This window comes from Pan troglodytes, chromosome 12, assembly GCF_028858775.2.
Source record: "Pan troglodytes isolate AG18354 chromosome 12, NHGRI_mPanTro3-v2.0_pri, whole genome shotgun sequence".
NCBI classification, from domain to species: domain Eukaryota; kingdom Metazoa; phylum Chordata; class Mammalia; order Primates; family Hominidae; genus Pan; species Pan troglodytes.
Window position 1 is genome coordinate 90,717,417 of NC_072410.2, and position 25,317 is coordinate 90,742,733.

The 25,317-nt window shown below is 39.5% G+C and overlaps 1 protein-coding gene across 8 annotated transcripts in view; it reads right to left on the reverse strand.

Moving 5' to 3' along the window:
- SPAST (spastin) overlaps positions 1-25,317 on the reverse strand; it is a 93,781-nt gene that overhangs the window by 46,982 nt on the left and 21,482 nt on the right. For 3 of the 8 annotated variants that reach the window (XM_001164367.6, XM_009442262.5, XM_054678315.2), the window contains exons 2-4: positions 23,057-23,143; positions 21,027-21,110; positions 11,933-12,028 (exon numbers count right to left, since the gene is read on the reverse strand). In XM_001164367.6, the coding sequence (XP_001164367.1) occupies positions 11,933-12,028; positions 21,027-21,110; positions 23,057-23,143 (267 nt within the window). The remainder of the gene's footprint in view (positions 1-11,932; positions 12,029-21,026; positions 21,111-23,056; positions 23,144-25,317) is intronic. The other 5 variants (XM_009442261.5, XM_063789167.1, XM_515388.7 and 2 more) reach the window with 3 other exon arrangements.

Genomic DNA, 25,317 nt, shown 5'->3' on the forward strand with positions numbered 1-25,317 from the left:
TATATGTACTATATCGTATACTATATGTATACGATATAGTATATATACTATATATACTATATCGTATACATATAGTATACTATATATATACTATATATATACTATACAGTATACTATATGCACTATATATACACTATATATACTATATATACACTATATATACTATATATACACTATATATACTATATATACTATATATACACACTATATAGTATATATATACTATATATATAGTTACGTATACATATAGTTATTTTGATATAACTAAAAATAACTATAGGTATATATAACTATATATGTATAGGGGCCAGGCACGGTGGCTCACTCCTGTAATCCCAGCACTTTGGGAGGCCGAGGCAGGTGGATCACGAGGTCAGGAGTTTGAGAACAGCCTGGCCAACATGGTGAAACCCCATTTCTACAAAAGATACAAAAAATTAGCCTGGCGTGGTGCCACGTGCCTGTAATCCCAGGTACTCGGGAAATTGAAGCAGGAGAATTGCTTGAACCTGGTTAGCAGAGGTTGCGGTAAGCCAAGATAGCACCACTGCATTCCAGCCTGGGGGACAGGGCAAGACTCCATCTCCAAAAAACAAACAAACAAACAAAAAAACTATATATATATACACACATATACAAATACATATATAACTGTATACATATAGTTTATATATACATATATAGCTATATATACATATAGTTATTTTGATATAACTAATACATATATATAACTATATATGTATATACATATACATATGTAACTATATATGTATATACATATACATATGTAACTATATATGTATATACATATACATATGTAACTATATATGCATATACATATACATATGTAACTATATATGTATATGCATATACATATACATATGTAACTATATATGTATATACATATACATATGTAACTATATATGTGTATGCATATACATATGTAATTATATGTATATGCATATAGATATGTAACTATATATGTATATGCATATACATATGTAACTATGTATGTGCGTATACATATGTAACTATATATGTATGTGCATATACATATATAACTATATACAGATAGCTTATACATATATAGTTATATATACATATAGTTATTTTTAGTTATATCAAAACTAAACCATATATATACTAGTTATATTAATATATGAAGAGTGACAGAAGGGAATTAAGTCTTCTTTGACCATAAGGAGTCAATGATTATCAAAAACTGATAGAAAAAAAAAAGGAATCATTATAGAAGCATCGTATTTGGAAATATAGTAGAAAGTAAGAGAAAAAAATAGCAAAAAGAGTTAAAACACTGTATATGAAACCAAACTAGGGGTGAAGGTTGCTACGTGAGAGGAAAGAAACAGAAGGGGAATATTCTTTTCTTTGTAAGCCTTACAGTATTTAAAAATTAAGGCCAGGCGTGGTGGCTCACACCTGTAATCCCAGCACTTTCAGAGGCCGAGGCGGGTGGATCACCTGAAGTCAGGAGTTCGAGACCAGCCTGGCCAACATGGTGAAACCCCATCTTTACTAAAAACACAAAAATAATCTGATCATGGTGGCACACACCTGTAATTCCAGCTACCGGGGAGGCTGAGACAGGAAAATCGCTTAAACCCGGGAGGCAGAGGTTGCAGTGAGCTGAAATCGTGCCACTGCACTCCAGCCTGGGCAACAGAGCAACTCAGTCTCAAAAACTAAATAAAAATTTATTGAGGTATAATCTGCAATGAATTACATCCATTTAAAGTATACCAACAGCCAGGCATGGTGGCTCAGGCCTGTAATGCCAGCACTGTGGGAGGCCAAGGCAGGTGGATCGAGGTCAGGAGATCGAGATCATCCTGGCCAACATGGTGAAACTCTGTTTCTACTAAGAATACAAAAATTAGCTGGGTATGGTGGCGTGCACCTGTAGTCCCAGCTACTCAGGAGGCTGAGGCAGGAGAATGGGTTGCACCCGGGAGGCAGAGGTTGCAGTGAGCCAAGATCGCACCACTGCACTCCACCCTGGGCGACAGAGCGAGACTCTGTCACAAAAAAAAAAAAAAAAAAGCTATACCAGCCAGGCACAGTAACTCACACCTATAATCCCAACACTCTGGGAGTCTGAGGCGGCAGAAATGATTGAGCCCAGGAGTTTGAGACCAGACTGGCCAACATGGGGAAACCCCATCTCTACAAAAAATACAAAAATTAGCTGGCACAGTGGTGCCCACCTGTAGTCCCAACTAATTTCAGCTGTACTCCAGCCTGGGAGACAGAGTCAGACTCTATCTCAAAAAAAAAAATATATATATATAAATAAAGTATACAATTTGATGAGTTTGTAAAGATGTATATAACTGTGATATACCCATTAAAATCAAAGCACAAAATGTTTCCATCACAGAAAGCAAGAGAAAAAATAGCAAAAAGAGTTAAAGCACTGTATATGAAACCAAACTACGGGTGAAGGTTGCTACGTGAGAGTCATCAATTTAGTAATTTCTACAGAGCTGCGTTCAAAGTCACTGAATCTTTCTTTTGCTATCTCTAATCTGCTGTTGAGGCTGTTGTCTGTAAATTTTTAATTTCAGTAACTACACTTTTCAACTTTAGAATATTATTTTTATTGTCTAGTTTATATCATCTACTTAGATTTCCTGTTTAACTGATACCATATTTTCTTTCAATTCTTTAAACATATTATAATAGCTGCTTTGAAGCCTTTGTCTGCTAAATCCAATATCTGGGCCCACTCACAGTTTCTACTGATTGCTTTTTTTTCTCGAGTAAGGGTTATACTTTACTTTTTCTTTGCCTGTCTAGTAATTTTGAGTAGAAAATTGGACAATGTATAATAGATAACACATCGTAGTAATAAGCAGACTTTGGTATAACTATTTCCCAAGAGAGGTGAAAGAACTCATCCAAGTAAAACATCACAGAATGTTCCAGAAGTGAGCGACACTAATAAACTATTAATAGGTCTGAGTGATCTACTTGGACTCACCGTGTATTAAACATCAATGCTGTGTAAATTAGCTATAAAGCCAATATGCCCTTCCAACCAGAAAACAGAAAAGAAAAGATTATGGGTTGAGTATCCCTTATGCGAAATGCTTGGGACCAGAACTGCTTAGGGTTTTTACATTTTTTTGCATTTTGCAATGTTTACATTATACTTACTGGTTCAGCATCCTTAATCCAAAAATCCAAAATGCAAAATACTCCAGTATTTCCTTTGAGCATCATGTCAGCACTCAAAAAGTTTTGGATATTTGGCTAGGCACAGTGGCTCATGACTGTAATCCCAACACTTTGGGAGGCCAGGGCAGGTGGATCACTTAAGGTCAGGAGTTTCAGACTAGCTTGACCAACATGGTGAAACCTCATCTCTACTAAAAATACAAAAAATCAGTTGGGTGTGGTGGCAGGTGCCTGTAGTCCCAGCTACTTGGGAGGCTGAAGTGGGAGAATCGCTTGAACCCACAGGGATGGGGTTAGGGGAGGCTGCGGAGGTTGCAGTGAGCCAAGATTGCGCCACCGCACTCCAGCCTGAGTGACAGAGGAAGACTTCATCTCAAAAAAAAAAAGAGTCAAATTTTAGAGCATTTTGGATTTCAGATTTCATATTAGGGATATTCAACTTGTACTAGGGATATGAAATAAGACAAAGTTCAATTTTTTCAAACAGGTTGCAGGAAGAGAACATTGCTTTGGAGGGTGGAGTGGGGAATGCAGCAGGAAAACATGATGGGGTCTAGCATGTGAAATGAAATAAAAGAGAATCAAGATAACAAGGAAAGGAAAGACAGACCAACTCTTCAGGGCTGGAGAATTTTTGCTATTTATCCTAGTAGAATCACTGGGATCTCAAATACATATTTTAGAAACTTAACTATTTATATGTGATGGACTCTTACATTTCTTTGTTTTTTCTTTTCAGTAAGTGCCTTCTGAAAATGTCAGCCCTTCACAGCCACGCTAAAAGAAACAGGCAAAATACTTATATCGATACTTGAAACAGCATTTTAAATCAGACAGAGGAAGGAATGGGAAGAGGGAAACTGCCACTGACTATACTGTAAGACCAAACCAACATGAGAAGTCCTTAGGGGAGCTGTGAAGCCACAAGGAAAAGAGTTGATGACCAACTGTTTCTTCTGTCCATAGAAATCCTTTTACTCTATCTCTTCTCCACTAAAACCTTAGAAGTTTTGTATTACATATGAATGAAGAAGGCAGGGTTCCAAGATGGCCAAATAGGAACAGCTCCAGTCTGCAGCTCCCAGTGTGAGCGACACAGAAGACAGCTGATTTCTGCATTTCCAACTGAGGAACCGGGTTCATCTCACTGGGGATTGTCAGACAGTGGGTGCAGCCCACATAGTGTGAGCTGAAGGGTGGGGTATTGCCTCACCTGGGAAGCGCAAGGGGTTGGGGAATTCCCTCTCCTAGCCAAGGGAAGCCGTGACAGATGGTACCTGGAAAATCGGGAGACTCCCACCCTAATACTGGGCTTTTCCAATGCTCTTAGCAAACGGCACACCAGGAGATTATATCCCATGCCTGGCTCAGAGGGTCCCACGCCAACGGAACCTCGCTCACTGCCAGCACAGCAGTCTGAGATCGAACTGCAAGGCGGCAAAGAGGCTGGAGGCGGGGGCATCTGCCATTGCTGAGGCTTGAGTGGGTAAACAAAGCGGCTAGGAAGCTTGAATTGGGTGGAGTCCACCACAGCTCAAGGAGGCCTGCCTGCCTCTGTAGACTCCACCTCTGGGGACAGGGGATAGCTGAACAAAAGGCAGCAGAAACTTCTACAGACTTAAAGGTCCCTGTCTGACAGCTCTAAAGAGAGTAGTAGTTCTCCCAGCATGGAGTTTGAGATCGGCGAATGGACAGACTGCCTCCTCAAGTGGGTCCCTGATCCCCAAGTAGCCTAACTGGGAGACACCTCCCCGTACGGGCTGACTGACACCTCATATAGCTGGGTACCCCTGTGAGACGAAGGTTCCAGAGGAAGGATCAGACAGCAACATTTGTCGTTCTGCAACATTTGCTGTTCTGCAGCCTCCGCTGGTGATACCCAGGCAAACAGGGTCTGGAGTGGACCTCCAGCAAACTCCAACAGACCTGCAGCTGAGGGTCCTGAGTGTTAGAAGGAAAATTAAGAAACAGAAAGGACATCCACACCAAAACCCCATCTGTACGTCACCATCATCAAAGACCAAAGGTAGATAAAGCCACAAAGATGGGGAGAAACCAGAGCACAAAAGCTGAAAATTCTAAAATTCAGAGCGCCTCTTCTCCTCCAAAGGAACACAGCTCCTCACCAGCAACGGAACAAAGCTAGACAGAGAAAGACTTTGACAAGCTGACAGAAGTAGGCCTCAGACGATCGGTAATAACAAACTTCTCCGAGCTAAAGGAGGATGTTCGAAACCATTGCAAAGAAGCTAAAAACCTTGAAAAAAGATTAGACAAACGGCTAACTAGAATAAACAGCATGGAGAAGACCTTAAATGGCCTGATGGAGCTGAAAACCATGGCACGAAAACTACGTGACGCATGCATGAGCTTCAGTAGCCGATTCGATCAAGTGGAAGAAAGGCTATCAGTGATTGAAGATCAAATGAATGAAATGAAGCCAGCAGAGAAGTTTAGAGAAAAAAGAGTAAAAGGAAACGAACAAAACCTCCAAGAAATATAGGACTATGTGAAAAGACCAAATCTATGTCTGACTGGTGTACCTGAAAGTGACGGGGAGAATGGAACCAAGTTGGAAAACACTCTGCAGGATATTATCCAGGAGAACTTCCCCAACCTAGCAAGGCAGGCCAACATTCAAATTCAGGAAATACAGAGAATGCCACAAAGATACTACTCGAGAAGAGCAACTCCAAGACACATAATTGTCAGATTCGCCAAAGTTGAAATGTAGGAAAAAATGTTAAGGGCAGCCAGAGAGAAAGGTCAGGTTACCCACAAAGGGAAGCCCATCAGACTAACAGCTGATCTCTTGGCAGAAACTCTAAAAACCAGAAGAGAGTGGGGGCCAATATTCAACATTCTTAAAGGAAAGAATTTTCAACCCAGAGTTTCATATCCAGCCAAACTAAGCTTCATAAGTGAAGGAGAAATAAAATCCTTTAAAAACAAGCAAATGCTGACAGATTTTGTAGCTACCAGGCCTGCCTTACAGGAGCTCCTGAAGGAAGCACTGAACATTGAAATGAACAACTGGTACAAGCCACTGCAAAAACATGCCAAATTGTAAAGACCATCGAGGCTAGGAAGAAACTGCATCAACTAACGAGCAAAATAACCAGCTAACATCATAATGACAGGATCAAATTCAAACATAACAATATTAACCTTAAATGGAAATGGGCTAAATGCTCCAATTAAAAGACACAGACTGGCAAATTGGATAACGAGTCAAGACCCATCAGTGTGCTGTATTCAGGAAACCCATCTCACGTGCCGAGACACACATAGGCTCAAAATAAAGGGATGGAGGAAGATCTACCAAGCAAATGGAAAACAAAAAAAGCAGGGTTTGCAATCCTAGTCTCCGATAAAACAGACTTTAAACCAACAAAGATCAAAAGAGACAAAGAAGGCCATCACATAATGCTAAAGGGATCAATTCAACAAGAAGAGCTAACTATCCTAAATATATATGCACCCAATACAGGAGCACCCAGATTCATAAAGCAAGTCCCTAGAGACCTACAAAGAGACTTAGACTCCCACACAATAATATTGGGAGACTTCAACACCCCACTGTCAATATTAGACAGATCAACAAGACAGATCCAGGAACTGAACTCAGCTCTGCACCAAGTGGACCTAATAGACATCTACAGAACTCTAAACCCCAAATCAACAGAATATACATTCTTCTCAGCACCACACCACACCTATTCCAAAACTGACCACATAGTTGGAACTAAAGCACTCCTCAGCAAATGTAAAAGAACAGAAATTACAACAAACTGTCTCTCAGGCCACAGTGCAATCAAACTAGAACTCAGGATCAAGAAACTCACGCAAAACCACACAACTACATGGAAACTGAACAACCTGCTCCTGAATGACTACTGGGTATATAAGGAAATGAAGGCAGAAATAAAGATGTTCTTTGAAACCAATGAGAACAAAGACACAACATATCAGAATCTTTGGGACACATTTAAAGTAGTGTGTAGAGGGAAATTTATAGCACTAAATGCCCACAAGAGAAAACAGGAAAGATCTAAAATTGACACCCTAACATCACCATTAAAAGAACTAGAGAAGCAAGAGCAAACACCTTCAAAAGCTGGCAGAAGGCAAGAAATAACTAAGATCAGAGCAGAAATGAAGGAGATAGAGACACAAAAAACCTTTCAAAAAAATCAATGAATCCAGGAGCTGGTTTTTTGAAAAGATCAACAAAACTGATAGACTGCTACCAAGACTAATAAAGAAGAAAAGAGAGAAGAATCAAACAGATGCAATAAGAAATGATAAAGGGGATATCACCACCGATTCCACAGAAATGCAAACTACCATCAGAGAATACTATAAACACCTCTACTCAAATAAACTAGAAAATCTAGAAGAAATGGATAAATTCCTGGACACATACAGCCTCCCAAGGCTAAACCAGGAAGAAGCTGAATCCCTGAATAGACCAATAACAGGAGCTGAAATTGAGGCAATAATTAATAGCCTACTAACCAAAAAAAGTCCAGGACCAGATGGATTCACAGCTGAATTCTACCAGAGGTACAAAGAGGAGCTGGTACCATTCCTTCTGAAATGATTCCAATCAATAGAAAAAGAGGGAATCCTCCCTAACTCATTTTATGAGGCCAGCATCATCCTGATACCAAAGCCTGGCAGAGACACAACAAAGAGAATTTTAGACCAATATCCCTGATGAACATCAACGCAAAAATCCTCAATAAAATACTGGCAAACCGAATCCAGCAGCACATCAAAAAGCTTATCCAACGCGATCAAGTTGGCTTCATCCCTGGGATGCAAGGCTGGTTCAACATATGCAAATCAATAAACGTAATCCATCATATAAACAGAACCAAAGACAAAAACCACATGATTATCTCAATAGATGCAGAAAAGGCCTTCAACAAAATTCAACAGCCCTTCATGCTAAAAACTCTCAATAAACTAGGTATTGATGGGATGTATCTCAAAATAATAAGAGCTATTTATGACAAACCCACAGCCAATATCATACTGAATGGGCAAAAACTGGAAGCATTCCCTTTGAAAGCTAGCACAAGACAGGGATGCCCTCTCTCACCACTCCTGTTCAACATAGTGTTGGAAGTTCTGGCCAGGGCAATCAGGCAGGAGAAAGAAATAAAGGGTATCCAATTAGGAAAAGAGGAAGTCAAATTGTCCCTGTTTGCAGATGACATGATTGTATATTTAGAAAACCCCATCATCTCAGCCCAAAATCTCCTTAAGCTGATAAGCAACTTCAGCAAAGTCTCAGGATACAAAATCAATGTGCAAAAATCACAAGCATTCCTATACACCAATAACAGACAAACAGCCAAATCATGAGTGAACTCCCATTCACAATTGCTTCAAAGAGAATAAAATACCTAGGAATCCAACTTACAAGGGATGTGAAGGACCTCTTCAAGGAGAACTACAAACCACTGCTCAATGAAATAAAAGAGGACACAGACAAATGGAAGAACATTCCATGCTCATGGATAGGAAGAATCAATACCATGAAAATGGCCACACTGCCCAAGGTAATTTATAGATTCAATGCCATCCCCATCAAGCTACAAATGACTTTCTTCACAGAATTGGAAAAAACTACTTTAAAGTTCATATGGAACCCAAAAAGAGCCTGCATTGCCAAGACAATCCTAAGCCAAAAGAACAAAGCTGGAGGCATCACGCTACCTGACTTCAAACTATACTACGAAGGTACAGTAATCAAAACAGCATGGTACTGATACCAAAACAGAGATATACACCAATGGAACAGAACAGAGCCCTCAGAAATAATACCACACATCTACAACCATGTGATCTTTGACAAACCTGACAAAAACAATAAATGGGGAAAGGATTTCCTATTTAATAAATGGTGCTGGGAAAACTGGCTAGCCAAACGTACAAAGCTGAAACTGGATCCCTTCCTTACACCTTATACAAAAATTAATTCAAGATGGATTAAAGACTTAAATGTTAGTTCTAAAACTATAAAATCCCTAGAAGAAAATCTAGGCAATACCATTCAGGACACTGGCATGGGCACTGGCATGGGCAAGGACTTCATGCCTAAAACACCAAAAGCAATGGCAACAAAAGCCAAAATTGACAAATGGGATGTAATTAAACTAAAGAGTTTCTGCACAGCAAAAGAAACTACCATCAGAGTGAACAGGCAACCTATAGAATGGGAGAAAATTTTTGCAATCTACCCATCTGACAAAGGGCTGATATCCAGAATCTACAAAGAACTTAAAAAAATTTACAAGAAAAAAATCAAACAACCCCATCAAAAAGTGGGCAAAGGATATGAACAGATGCTTCTCAAAAGAAGACATTTATGCAGCCAAAAGAGACATGAAAAAATGCTCATCATCACTGGCCATCAGAGAAATGCAAATCAAAACCACAATGAGATACCATCTCACACCAGTTAGAATGGCGATCATTAAAAAGTCAGGAAACAACAGGTGCTGGAGAGGATGTGGAGAAACAGGAACACTTTTACACTGTTGATGGGAACGTAAACTAGTTCAACCATTGTGGAAGACAGTGTGGCGATTCCTCAAGGATCTAGAACTAGAAATACCATTTGACCCAGCCATCCCATTACTGGGTATATACCCAAAGGATTATAAATCATGCTGCTATAAAGACACATGCACATGTATGTTTACTGTGGCACTATTCACAATAGCAAAGACTTGGAATCAATGCAAATGTCCATCAATGATAGACTGGATTAAGAAAGTATGGCACATATACACCATGGAATACTATGCAGCCATCAAAAAGGATGAGTTCATGTCCTTTGTAGGGACATGGATGAAGCTGGAAACCATCATTCTGAGCAAACTATCGCAAGGACAGAAAACCAAACACCGTATGTTCTCACTCACAGATGGGAATTGAACAATGAGAACACTTGGACACGGGGTGGGGAACATCACACACTGGGGCCTGTCGTGGGGTGAGGGGAGAGGGGAGGGATAGCATTAGGAGATATACCTAATGTAAATGACAAGTTAATGGGTGCGGCACACCAACAAGGCACTTGTATACATATGTAACAAACCTGCATGTTGTGCACATGCACCCTAGAACGTAAAGTGTAATTAAAAATATATATATAATTATTATACCAAAAGAAAAAGAAGGCAGTTGTTTTATAGCCTAACCTAAGGTTGTTCTGGTATAATTTGAAAAAAGTAATATTAAATATAATTTGAGCCCTGCACATGAAACTATTGCTAAAAAAAAAAAAAAAAAAAGTAACCAATAAAACTAGCTGGACCGTCAAAAACAAAGATATGAAAAAATGCTCAACATCGTTAATTATGAGGGAAATGCAAATCAAAACCACAACAAGGTATCTTACCCCAGTTAGGATGGCTATTATCAAAAAGACAAAAAAAGTACCAAATGCTGGTGACGATGTGTAGAAAGTGAACTCTTATACGCTACTTTTGGGAATCTAAACTAGTACAGCTACTATGGAGAAGAGTATGGAGGTTCCTCAAAAACTACAAACAGAACTACCATATGACCCACCAATCCCACTATTGGGAATTTATCCAAAGGAAAGAAAATCATCATATCGAACAGACATCTACACCCCATATTTACTGCAGCACTATTCACAACAGCCAAGATACAGAATCAACCTAGGTGTCCAAGAACAGACGAATGAATAAAGAAAATATGGTATATATACACACAGAATATTATTTTTAAAAAGTTAATCTCATAGAAATAAAAAGTAGAACAGAGGATACTAGAGGCTGAAAAGGGTAGGGAAAGGATACAAAGGTATAGCTAGATAGAAAGAGTAAGCTCCATTGTTCTACACCACTGCAAGATGATTATAGGTAACAATATAATATATTATATCATTTCAAATGCTAGAAGGAAGATACTGAATGTTTCCAACACAAGGAATGATAAATGTTTGGGATGATGGAAATGATAATTACCTTGATCTAATCACCATATACTATATGTATCAAAACATCACTGTGTACCCCATGAACAAGTACATTATCTGTCAACTAAAAAAAAAGTTTTAATTAAACAAAAAGCTAGCTCAGATGTCAGAGAACCTAAGAAATGGAGAGTCCCCCACCCAAAGAAAACAAAACAGAAAGACATTTAATCTTCTGTAGAAGTTGATATCCAACAGTTTATGAAGGACAGAGTTAATCCATAGCAAATAATACTGTTTCTCCTCACTATGTGAAGTTTCAAATTTCTTCTATCAAGTACTATAAGACATTCACATATACTATATATGAAAATTGATATGCAATAAAAATTGATACATAAAAAATTAAAATGTGTCTTAGAAAACACTATTTCATGAAAAAAATCAGTATAGCTATCCATATAAAAACACAAAAGCCACAACAGAAAAAAAGATTATTTTAATCACTTACGGGAATGTACACCTTCATATTTTATAATCGGAAAAACCAGAGGTTGCAAAATATGCAAATAAGGCAAGTTTAGAATGACTATACCTGATTTGTTGCATGTTTATATACTATGATGATAAAGGTACTATATTTTCAACACAGCCCTGTGAAAACATGAACAATTAAACCTACCATTATAAAATCAAATCAACATTATCAGGTTAAGTAAGACTCTTACTTTGCATGCAAGCTTTATTATTTTATGTTAGTTAACCTAAACCCACCTGACTGGAGATGTCCATTGCGGCATGCCAAGTTAGTACTGTCATTATAGACGTCCGTTTGTGACTTGGAAAATGGCAAAACTGGTTGCATCTTCTCTATGCAACAGAGAAGGTAAAAAACAGAAAAAATAAACAAAAAGAAAAAAGATAATGAACAAATAAAATGTGCATGTGAAATGACAAATTACTCAAGGTGTTACCAGATTGTTACATGATAAAAAGTTTTTGCATTTATATAAAATTATCTTTTAAAATATAATTAGTAAAAATGAAGTCACGAAAATAACAGAAATTAACAAGTGAATGGCTATGTTAAAAATAGGCCTTATTCAGGTTAGGTAACCTGAGGTAGTTAGATATCATTATCATCACCAGAAAATATTTACTGAATATCTAATACGTCCAAAACAAATACCATGGAGATTATTATTGGTCTTGGTCTTGCTTTGTCACCCAGGCTGAAGTACAGTGGCACCATCATGGCTCACTGTGGCCTCAACTCCCTGAGCTCAAGTTATCCTTCTGCCCCAGTCTCCTGAGTAGTTGACACTACATACAGACACCACTATGCCCAGCTAATTTATTTTTTGTAGAGACAGGGTCTCAATATGTTCCACAGGCTGGGCTCAAGCTCCTGGCCTTAAGTGATCCTCCCGCCTTAGCCTCCCAAAGTGCAGGGATTACAGACATGAGCCACAGTTCCTGGCACTATGGAGATTAAAAAATGAATCAATTTCTACCATTTAGGTATTTATTAAATATAATTAGCAACTTATAATAAAACTGTAGATTTTTTAAAAGACTGCATGGTACAAAAGAAAGATCACTGAAAAAGCTTTACAGAGCAAGTGGGCTATGAACTGGCTAGAATTTGAAAAGATTAAAAGAAAGGACAGCCAGGCGCAGTGGCTCACGTCTGTAATCCCAGCACTTTGGGAGGCTGAGGCAGGCAGATCACGAGGTCAGGAGATTGAGGCGATCCTGGCTAACACAGTGAAACCCTGTCTCGACTAAAACAAACAAACAAAAAATTATCCGGGCGTGGTGGCACGCGCCTGTAGTCCCAACTACTCGGGAGGCTGAGGCAGGGGAATGGCTTAAACCGGGGAGGTGGAGGTTGCAGTGAGCTGAGATCGTGCCACTGCACTCCAGCCTGGGTGACAGAGCGAGACTCTGTCTCAAAAAAAAAAAAAAAAAAGAGAAAAAAAAAGGACATTTCAGGGAAGGAGAACAGCATTTAAAGTAGCACAGAACGAAACTATAAGGATTGTCTGGGAAATGCCCTATTTGGCCACATTAACATATGTCAGGCAGAAAATAAAAGCAATAAAGCAAAGTCAAATAAGCATACTGCAGTAACTGTATATATATATACAATACCCTACCATTTGTGTAAACATACATGTGCACAGTTGCATACAAAAAGATTACCTCTAAAAAGGACCCAGAGAAACTGATAATAACAGCTGCCTCTAGGGAGGGGAAATGGGTAGCCAGGGCATAGAATGGGATGGATGCTTTTCACACTCAAACTTGTTAAAATTTTGTGACATACGTCTACATTACCTATTTTTTATATTAATCAATTAAAAGGGAGTATTTCAACCTTACCCCCACATCAAATAACAACAAAAACCCCTCCCAAGATCTGGGTCTCTTAAGTCTAGCAACTGAAGCCCAAGAAGGTAGCAGTTTGATCCCTGACACTCTAAACTACTGCTGCACTCTCTTCCCCAAGTGGAGTATTGTGCTGAATCATAATTGATTCTTTTCTTCTGTACCAGCAAGTCAATGAATACATGAAAAAATGCAGCACCTATATATTAACTCTCTTAAACTTTCACTTCTAAAGTTTGACAAACAGGTATCATGCTTGGTTTATGGTACAACCACACATGCCTTTGGGACAGGTTAAATAGCAGCTACCCTTTTTGCACAAAACACAAAGTACTGCATGGCTTTTGTATCCTAGAACTGGCTGATACAATATACCTTGGAGGTTTTTTTTTTTTGAGCTAACAGGTTGGTCATCTGATTTTTCTCAATGCTGAGACAGAAACCCTTTGTCTCAGTAAACGCATAAATCAAAAAATACACTGATTTGTAAATGTAGACATCTGTACATAAATGTGAATTAATACTCCCCTCAATGAAATTTTAACAAAAAGTTAACAGAACCATTCATTATGTAATAAAAAGAAAGAAATTATATTCTTAGTTTTTATAGCTAGGAATAAAAAGTTATAGGATTTCTTTTCGTGTACACAGAATTCAGATTTATATGTGTAGAAACAGACACATACAGTGTAACAGTACATTGCTTCTGTGAACCTGCTCCAATTCATTTTTTTTTCTTGGAGGCGGAGTCATAGACACATACAGTATAACAGTAAACAGCGTCTGTGAAACTGCTCCAATATTTTTTCTTTTTTTTTTGGAGACGGAGTCTCACTCTGTCGCCCAGGCTGGAGTGCAGTGGTGCGACCTCAGCTCACTGCAACCTCTGCCTTATGGGTTCAAGGGAGTCTCCTGCCTCAGCCTCCCGAGTAGCTGGGATTACAGGTGGGTGCCCCCATGCCCAGCTAATTTTTGTAATTTTAGTAGATACAAGGTTTTGCCATGTTGCCCAGACTTGTCTCAAACTCCTGACCTCAGGTGATCTGCCCGCCTCAGCCTCCCAAAGTACTGGGATTACAGGCGTGAGCCACCGCGCCCAGACCCAATTCACTTCTGTTAAAGGACTAATGTTTCTTTTTGGAATGACTAGGATTGTACAGATTAATCAATGATTTAAATTAAAGCAGTAACTTTGCTGCTTTACCTCCTCACATCCAACCCCCACAGTCATCTGAGTGATCTACTGGAGAGGAAAATCTTACCATATAACACTCTTCTACTTAAAACCCTTTAGTGGCTTCCCATTGCCCACAGATAAGAGCCCAATCTCCTTCCTATGACAAACCAGGCCATCCATGATCTGCCTATACCTCTTACGCCTCGGCAATCCCAACTTCATGTCTCAACCTGTACCCTCCCCTACTCACCATGCTTTTCTTGCCTTTGAGTATTTGTTCATGTCATCACGTTTTCCTGACATATCATTTCTCAAATTCTTTTTCTTTTCATTTTCTTTGAGACAGGGTCTCACTCTGTCACCCAGACTAGAGTGCAGCGGTGTACTCATGGCTCACTGCAGTCTCGACCTCCTGAGCTCAAGCGATCCTCCTGCCTCAGCCTCCCAAGTAAGTAGCTAGGACTACAGGTGCACATCACCACTCCTGGCTTTTTTTTTTTTTTTTAATTTAGACATGGGGTCTCAGTACGCTGTCCAGGCTGGTTTCAAACTCCTGGACTCAAGCAATACCCCCGACTCAACCTCCCAAAGTGCTAGGATTACAGGCATGAGCCACTGTGCCCAGCCCTCACATTCTTTCATAACTTTTATTCATTTATCTAAGTGTATACTTTAGGTTTCACTTCTAGGAAGCTTTCTTTTCTTTCTTTAACCAGCTTTGTCACACAAGAAAGCTTTCTTAGCACCTTTTACACCCTTGCAAAATATTTCTAATCCCCATCCTGCAGTGATGACTATTTATGTGTCTGTTTCTCCTACTGTATTATGAGATCCATAAATAGAGGACCATTTTATCCAATCTATCAGCAAATCTAGTTGTTCGACCTTCAAGTATAATCATAATCCAACCACTTGTTACCATTTCTCCTGATACTACCCTGGTGCAAGCCTCTATCACTTTTCTCCTAGATTACTGTAACAGTGTCCTAATTGCTCTCCCTGGTTCTACCCTTAGAGTCTATAATGCAACATAGCAACCAGAGTGATCCTTCTAAAATTTAAGTCAGAGTATTTCATTCCTTTCCTAAAAATCTTTTTTTCTGGTTTTGTTTGAGACGGAGTCTCGCTTTGTTGCCCAGGCTGGAGGGCAGTGGCGCAACCTCGGCTCACTGCAACCTCCGCCTCCCGGGTTCAAGTGATTCTTCTGCCTCAGCCTCCCGAGTATTTGGGATTACAAGCATGGCCACCACACGCAGATAATTTTTCTATTTTTAGTAAAGACAAGGTTTCGCCATGTTGGCCAGGCTGGTCTCGAACTCCTGACCTCAGGTGATCCACCCACCTCAGCCTCCCAAAGAGCTGGGATTATAGGCATGAGCCACTGCACTGGGCTGCTTTCTTAAAAATCTTTGTAACTGCTCCCTATTTCACAGGCAGTAAAAGCTCAAGTCCTCATGGTGGCCTTTACAGCCCTGCGTGTTGTGACAATCCCTCTCCGCATGAGTTCTCTGACTTCATCTCTACTATAATCTCCTTGCTGGAACACATTGGCCTCTTTGCTGCTTCACAAACATACCAGGTACTTTCTCTTAAGGCGTTGTACTGGCTCTTACTTCTCTGTGGACCATTATTGTCCCAGGTATCATCATGGCTAACTCATGGCAACTTCTCAAAGAGGAGACCATCCTGTTTAAAACCAAAAACCCAAACTAGGGCCACCTGTAATCCCAGCTACTCAGGAGGATGAGGCAGGATAATCGCTTGAACCCGGGAGGCAGAGGTTGCAGTGAGCCGAGATCACGCCATTGCACTCTGGCCTGGGTGATAGGGCAAGACTCCGTCTCAAAAAAAAGAAAAAAGAGGTGACATCACATATTCCTGTCTTTCAATAACTCAAAAGGTCTGGGAGTGGATATACCTAAGACAATAAAAATGACTTGTGTACAAACGTGTATTAATAGTAACATATTTGTTTATTATGTGCTGGTTAAAAATTGGAGCTTTTCAGAGATGTGGTGCCAGATAGGTATCTAATTAGGATGGAAAATGGAGAGAATGATCCTGGGAATTCCTAATACTGACTGGTTTGAGAGGATGTAGCCTCTCTGTTAAAAATGGGAAAAGACCATACATATTATTTATTTTTGGTTTAGTGATAGTGAACCTTAGAGCAAAGCTTAACTATAAAACCTGCAATAGATGAAAAGATTAATTTTGATGTCAGCAAATTGGCATATCTGGCTGTTATATATATATATATTTTTTAAGATAGCTTCATTTAACATTCATTTATTAAGTCCCTACACTGTATCAGGTATAGTGCCAAGGGTTATAAACAACTTATTAACTTGGCAAATATTTATTCGGTAACTAGCATGTGCTAGACACTATTGTAGGCACTTGGGATATAGACAAGGATCCCTCCTCCATAGAGTTTATATTCCAACAGGGAGAAGACAGATAGTACACAATAAACATAAAAAATAAGTTACACAGTTTATTAGAAGGTGACAAATATATGGGAAAAAAATAAGTGAAACACAGTAAGGGAGATTAGGAGTGGACAAGAGGTGGTTTGGTTTGTTTTTGTTTTGAGACAAAGTCTCACTCTGTCATCCAGGCTGGAGTGCAGTGGTGTGGTCTCTGCTTACTGCAACCTCTGCCTCCCAGGCTCGAGCAATTCTCATGCCTCAACCTCCCAAGTAGGTGAGATTACAGGTGCCCGCCACCATGCCCGGCTATTTTTTGTATTTTTAGTAGAGACGGGGTTTCACTATGTTGCCCAGGCACCCAGCTGGTCTCGAACTCCTGACCTCAAGTGATCTGCTCGCCTCAGTCTCCCAAAGTGCTAGGATTACAGGTGTGAGCCACAGTGCCCGGCGTTTTTTTTTTTTTTATTTTTTATTTTTGAGACAGAGTCTCTCTCTGTCACCCAGTCTGGAGTGCAGTGGTGCCATCTTGGCTCAATGCAACCTCCATTTTCTGGGTTCAAGCCATCCTCCTGACTCAGCCTCCTGAGTAGCTGGGATTACAGGTGCGTACCACCAGCCTGGCTAATTTTTTGTATTTTTAGTAGAGATGAAGTTTCACCATGTTACCAGACTGGTCGTGAACTCCTGACCTCAGGTGATCCGCCCACCTTGGCCTCCCAAAGTGCTGGGATTACAGGTGTGAGCCACCGCGCCCAGCCGATGTCACCTTTCCCATCTACCACTCCACGCTTTTAAAGATATTTCATAAATAGGTAATAGCATTTTTGAGGGTGAAAACAGACACCAACTTTAAAATATCCAAAACATTAAATCTTTAAATTCCTAGTTTCATATTACATTACATATCTTCTTTTTGTTCTCTCCTCTACTAACACAAATAAGAAAGTACAAAGTCACATTCAAAGATGAGTCTCTAATTGATATTAATACTTCTAATGTCCTATATCATAACATCAAACAAAACATAAAAACCAACTCTTATTAATTTTGAAAGATGTTACAAAATGCTCCACAATCAAATTTATTCTGTATGATATATACTTTATATATACACTGAAAAGCTTTAAAGATAAAACACGTAGAAAGTACCAATTAGAACCATCAATTATTTTATTGCAACAAACTTTAATACACTATTTAATTATATCTGACACAGTAATAACCTCCATTTAGAAAGGAAGAAGGCAAATCCTGTCAGCCACAGAAGCCAGGGAACACTACCTTGTTACTCATCTGAAAGCAGTAACGGTTGCATTTTTAACTATGTGCGGGCAAAAATCCCACAAACACAATGACCATATAGGAGTAAATGAATTAAAGAATGAATAAAATGTATATGTATGTGTATATGAATATATCTTTCTACCTAAGCAAAGGAGGTGATGACAGTCAGGTAAACAGATAAATAAAAACCAACATTTTTAAAGCACTTACTACTATGGTTTAGGTTCCTTTAATAATTCAATGGTCAAAAATATGAGATATTAGTATTAGCTAATAATATTAGCTTCAGCTGGGCGTGGTGGCTCATGCCTGTAATCCCAGCACTTTATTATTATTATTTATTTATTTATTTATTTATTTTTTTTGAGACAGAGTCTCGCTCTTTTGCCCAGCCTAGAGTGCAGTGGCATGATCTCGGCTCACTGCAAGCTCCGCCCCCCGGGTTCATGCCATTCTCCTGCCTCAGCCTCCCGAGTAGCTGGGACTACAGGTGCCCGCCACCACACCTGGCTAGTTTTTTGTATTTTTTTAGTAGAGACGGGGTTTCACCGTGTTATCCAGGATGGTCTCAATCTCCTGACCTCGTGATCCACCCGCCTCGGCCTCCCAAAGTGCAGGGATTACAGGCGTGAGCCACCGAGCCCGGCCTATCCCAGCACTTTGGGAGGCTGAGGTGGACGGATCACTTGATGTCAGGAGTTTGAGACCAGCCTGGCCAACATGGTGAAACCCCGTCCCTACTAAAAATAGAAAAATTAGGTGGGGTGGTAGGCCCCTGTAATCCTAGCTACTGGGGAGACTGAATCACGAGAATAGTTTGAACCCAGGAGGTGGAGGGTGCATTGAGCCGAGATTGCACCACTGCACTCCAGCCTGGGCAACAAAGCAAGACTCCATCTCGAATAATAATAATAATAATAATAATAATAATAATAATAATAATAGCTTCATATTACAAATTAGATAAAAAAGACCCAGACATGCAAAATAACTTACCCCAAGTCACAGGGCTACAAATAAATAAGGTTTACCTGCTTACCAAATATCTACTATTTCCATCCACCAACGTATGGTAGAGCCACTCATATGTAGTAGGCTTTGTTCTACTTTTTTTGAGTGGTAGATTTAACTTATTAATATATATTTAAAACCTACGCCATCAAACAGAAGACAAGTAAAAGTTTCTATTACAGTTGATGAATGCTGAAAGAATGACAGAATTAAAGTATCACTGGGCATCAGTCATAGTTAACTGTGGCTAACCTCACAAGATGGAACAACTAATGATGAACACACACAAACACAACCACCTAGGAAGTAGTCTAATCATTAAAAAATAAAAATCAACTTTCAATGTGATCAAGGCTCTATATCCAATTATCATTTAACGTGGGAGGAAAGAAGAACATGTTAAAACATACCACAAAAGATGCATGCAGCAAAAGTCAGACTGTAGGAAATACTACGTGACAAAGACCTGGTTTCATCAACAAATAAATTGGAAGAAAATGAAAAACAGATGAACCTGTACATTAAAAGAGACATATGGATCTTTTTAAGATCCTGATACAAACAAATTATTAAAAATAGTAAAAATTATTAAATTTTGAGAAAATTAGAAATTTGGAAATTGCATTTTGGGGGGGTCAGTTTTTTTGGATAATGTGAAAAGAAATTTGGAGTTACTTTTTAGGTGCAATAATGGTATTTCTGTGATTTTATTTTGACATCCTTATCTTTTAGAGGTATAATATGAAATATTTATAAATGGAAAATAAGTCAAGAATTTGTTTCAAAATAATAAGAAGTTGGGGGACAGTGAAGTGGGATGTCAAGTGAAGATGGCAGGCTTTCTCAGGGCCAGACAGTAAATATGTTAGGTTTTGAGGGCAGTGTTGTCTCTGTATCAACTATTCAATTCTGTCACCGTAGCATGAAAGCCATAGACAATACCTAAAGGAAAGGAATGGCTGTGTGCCAATAAAACCTTATTTATAGTAATAGGCAGTGAGCTGGGTTGGCCCATCAGCTGCAGTTTGCTAGCCCTTGGTATAAATAAATCAAGACTGATAGTGAGGTGATAATTATCAAAGCTGAGAGAAGAATAATTAGAAGTTCATTATGCTCGGCTGGGCGCGTTGGCTCACGCCTGTAACTCCAGCACTTCAGGAGGCCGAGGCGGGTGGATCACGAGGTCAGGAGATCGAGACCATTCTGGCTAACATGGTGAAACCCTGTCTCTACTAAAAGTACAAAAAAATTAGCGGGGCGTGGTGGTGGGTGCCTGTAGTCCCAGTTACTCAGGAGGCTGAGGCAGGAGAATGGCGTGAACCTCGGAGGTAGAGCTTGCAGTGAGCCAAGATCACGCCACTGCACTCCAGCCTGGGTGACAGAGCAAGCGTCCGTCTCAAAAAAAAAAGAAGTCCATTATGCTCTTCTGTTTTTGTATATGTTATACGTTTTCTTTATGTTAAAAAGCCTGGACCACATTTTCAATCACTGATCTATTTCTTTCTACAAATTAAAGTTTCATTGAACACACATTTCCAATACATCCCACATCAAATTATACATTAATTGATACCTAGAAGTTGTAAGCGGTCCTTGGCCATAACCAAATTAGTCATCATTTTAGCTTGAAGGCGTCTAGCTCTTTCACACTGTTCACCTGAAAGAAAAAAATTAATTAAAATATCTACATTTCCCAACTAATATTGTTTCACGATAAATTATCACCCAAACTACTTTCATGGGGAGTCACAGTCTTTATACAGAAATTTTTTTTTTTAAAAAAGAAGAAAATGTATACCCAAAAGAAAGAAAACAGAAGAAATTTTAAAAATACTATCTTTAGGCCAGGTGTTGTGGCTCACTTCTGTAATCCCAGCACTCTGGGCAGACAAAGCAGAATCACTTGAGCCCAGGAGTTCAAGACCAGCCTGGGCAACATAAAGAGATCTGGTCTCTACTTAAAAAAAAAAAAAAAAAAAAAAATTAGCCGAGCATGGGAGGGTGAGTTGCAAGGATCACTTCAGCCCCAGGAAGTGGATGTTGCAGTGAGAGGTGACCACATCACAGCATTCCAGCCTGGGCAACAGGGTGAGACCCTGTCTCAAAGAATACATATAATAGCTATAAAAAAAAAAATAGTTACAGTTTCTCATGATGATTTCCAACCTACTGTGGTATTTCATAGATTTCAGGTCTTATTTCATGGGGTCTAAAACATTTTTTCCCCAAGTTTCAAAATCTTTGAAATTGGGATTCATTTTACAACCAATGCTAACTTACTAATGCTATCCACCAGGCTGCAGTCACAACATAGTTTTTCATTGCCCATGCATGCACCAATTTGGTCACAGATATTAATATTGTTGTTATATCTATATCTAAATAAAACTAAAACAGCCTCTTCAATAAGATTAAAATTCAAATTCTAAGTGATGAAAAGAGCATATATCATACTTTAATTAAATTGTTTTTTACTCTTACTGGTATAATACAAGGCATTTTTAATTAAATGAAATACTGTTTTGCTTTTCTTTCTTTCTGAGACAGAGTTTCACTCTTGTTGCCCAGGCTGGAGTGCAATGGCGCGATCTTGGCTCACCACAACCTCCGCCTCCTGGGTCCAAGCGATTCTCCTGCCTCAGCCTCCCAAGTAGCTGCGATTACAGGTGCACGACACCACGCCTGGCTAATTTTGAATTTTTAGTAGAGACAGGGTTTCTCCATGTTGATCAGGCTGGTCTCGAACTCCTGATCCCAGGTGATTCGCCCACCTCGGCCTCCCAAAGTGCTGGGATTACAGGCATGAGCCACTGTGCCTGGCCCAAATACATTTATTAAGATAAATACAATCTGGCTGGGTACAGTGGCTCATGCCTGTAATCCCAGAACTTTGGAAAGCTGAGGCAGGAGGATCACTTGAGGCCAGAAGTTTAAGATCAGTCACAGAAACACAGTGAGACCCTGTCTCTACAAAAAAATTTTTTTTAATTAGCTAAGTGTGGCCCACAGTGGCTCATGCCTGTACTCCCACCACTTTGGGAGGCTGAGGTGGGCAGATCACTTGAGATCAGGAGTTCGAAACCAGCCTGGCCAACATGGCAAAACCCCATCTTCACTAAAAATACAAAAATTAGCTGGGCACGCTGGCATGCACCTGTAATCCCAGCTACTCAGGAGGCTCAGGCAGGAGAATCGCCTGAATCCGGGAGGCGGAGATTGCAGTGAGCCGAGATTGCACCACTGCACTACAGCCTGGGCAAAAGAGCAAGACTCTGTCTCAAAAAATAGTAATGATAATAATAATAATAATTAGCTAAGTATGGTAGTGTGCGCCTGTGGTCCCAGCTACATGGGAAGCAGAAGCAGGAGGATCACTTGAGCCCAGAAGTTTGAGGTTGCAGTGAGCTATGATCACATCACTGCACTCCAGCCTGGGTAACAGAGGAAAGACCCTGTCTCAAAAAAAAAAAAAAAAAAAAAAAGAAAAAGAAAAGAAAAGAAAGAAAGAAAGAAAAATAAATACATAAATAAACAGATCTGAAACCTGGACGATCATGTGAATATATCATAATTTGGGATGGCTATAAACAAATATAATCTTACCTTGTCCTGTAACTATAACAGCTATTCCTTTTTCCAGTTCTTCAATACCTTTCTTATACCATTCCACAGCTTGCTCCTTCTGTCCTGCTTTAAAATAAAAAATTATTTGTATAGATCGTATGAAGAGTACACTAAATATTGCAAATCATGCTGTTGAGAGGTAATACATAAAAAATAGGGTTGTGAACAAGTCTGAGAAACATTACTATATAACTTCTTAGTATTTTTATCATTGTAATGTGTATATGTAACTCCATTATGGGGAATATGGTCATGATGTTTATCAACATTTTACGGCCGTGAGTCCTATTTTGCTTATCAGCTCATGGTATTGATCCTTATAACCTAAAATGCTGTATTACAGAAAGACATTTTATTTAGGAATTTTTAAGTATATATACTTTTGAAAAATACAAATATGATTTCAATAACAATGAAACAAAAAGCATTGTTTAATCTCATATTCAAATCTGATATAATGTGTTCATTGCTGGGTGCCTCCTCTCTAGAGGAAGTTTTTATTTAACAATTGATTGCATCATGAGAACTGGTATATGAGATTACAAGTGTGGCATTTAATAACACATTTCTATTTTCTTTGAACCCAACAACTAGTTTAAAACATTAATTCCTGATACAAGTTAAGCTTTAAAAGGACCTAAAAACTCAGCATAATCAAAAAGTATGTAGAATAACTTCTGTAAAGTGATCGTTACACTCAAATCACATATTTGAAAATTAGTTTTTTGTTTTATTTCTATTATTTTTGAACATTTGTCTGAATGAAAATTAACTTCTTAGACTTTTTTTCTTTTTTTTTTGAGACAGAGTCTTGCTCTGTCACCTAGGCTGGAGTGCAGTGGTGCAATCTCGGCTCATTGCAACCTCCACCTCCCGGGTTCAAGCGATTCTGCTGTCTCCGCCTCCGGAGTAGCTGGGGTTACAGGTGTGCACCATCACACCCAGCTAATCTTTGTAATTTAAGTATAAAGACCAGGTTTTCACCATGTTGGCCAGGCTGATCTTGAACTCAGGTGATCCACCCGCCTTGGCCTCTCAAAGTGCTCAGATTACAGAGGTGAGCCACCGCGCCCGGCCTCATTTTTTTTTTTTAAACAGAGTCTTGCTGTCACCCACACTAGAGTGCAGGGGCACAATCCTAGCTCACTGCATCCTCCAACTCCTGGGCTCAAGTGATCGATCCTCTTCCCTTGGCCTCCCGAGTAGCTAAGACTACAGGCATGTGCCACCACACTTAGCTAATTTTTGTGTATTTCTTTTGTAGAGATAGGGTCTTGCCATGTTGCCCAGGCTGGTCTTGAACTCCTAGGCTCAAGTAATCCTCCTGCCCTGGTCTCCCAAAGTGCTGGGATTACAGGCCTGAGTGACCACACCTGGCCTCATGTCCCCATTTAATCAAACAAAAATTTCCATACTATTCCTTATTATTATTTGAAATTTCAAAATCAATATAATGACTCTTGATGAAACAGACGAAGTCTATTTATTTATTTATTTATTTAGATGGAGTCTCTCTCTGTAGCCCAGGCTGCAGTGCAGTGGCACGATCTTGGTTCACTGCAACCTTCGACTCCCTGGTTCAAGCGATTCTTCTGCCTCAGCCTCCCGAGTAGCTGGGGTTACAGGCACGTGCCACCACACCCAGCTAATTTTTGTATTTTTAGTAGAGATGGGGTTTCACCATGTTGTTCAGGATAGTCTCGATCTCCTGACCTTGTTGTGATCCTCCCACCTCGGCCTCCCAAAGTGCTGGGATTACAGGCGCTCACGAGCCACCGCACCTGGCCACATGAAGTCTTATTATAAACACCACACAAAGTGACTAAGAAATGCCGTCTCCTTATGAGTATGTACTACCTCCCCGATTCTTCTGTTTCTTCACCCTGAAAATAACTAACCATATTCACCCCCTTAAACAGGTCAATTTCTTATGTTATAGAATTATCAGTATTATATACTGTGGCTGGTTGACAGTAGGTGCTCCAAAAGTACTTGATAAGGACATGTAAAGAAAAGTTTATGAAGACTGGGCACAGTTTGCTCACGCCTATAATCCCAGCACTTTGGGAGTCCAAGGCAGGAGGACTGCTTGAGCCCAGGAGCTCAAGCCCAGCTTGGGCAACATGGTGAGATTTTATCTCTACCAAAAAATTTAAAAATTAACCATGATTGGGGATACACATCTGTGGTCCCATCTACTTGGGGGACTGAGGAGAGAGGTCACTTGAGCTGAAGAGGTA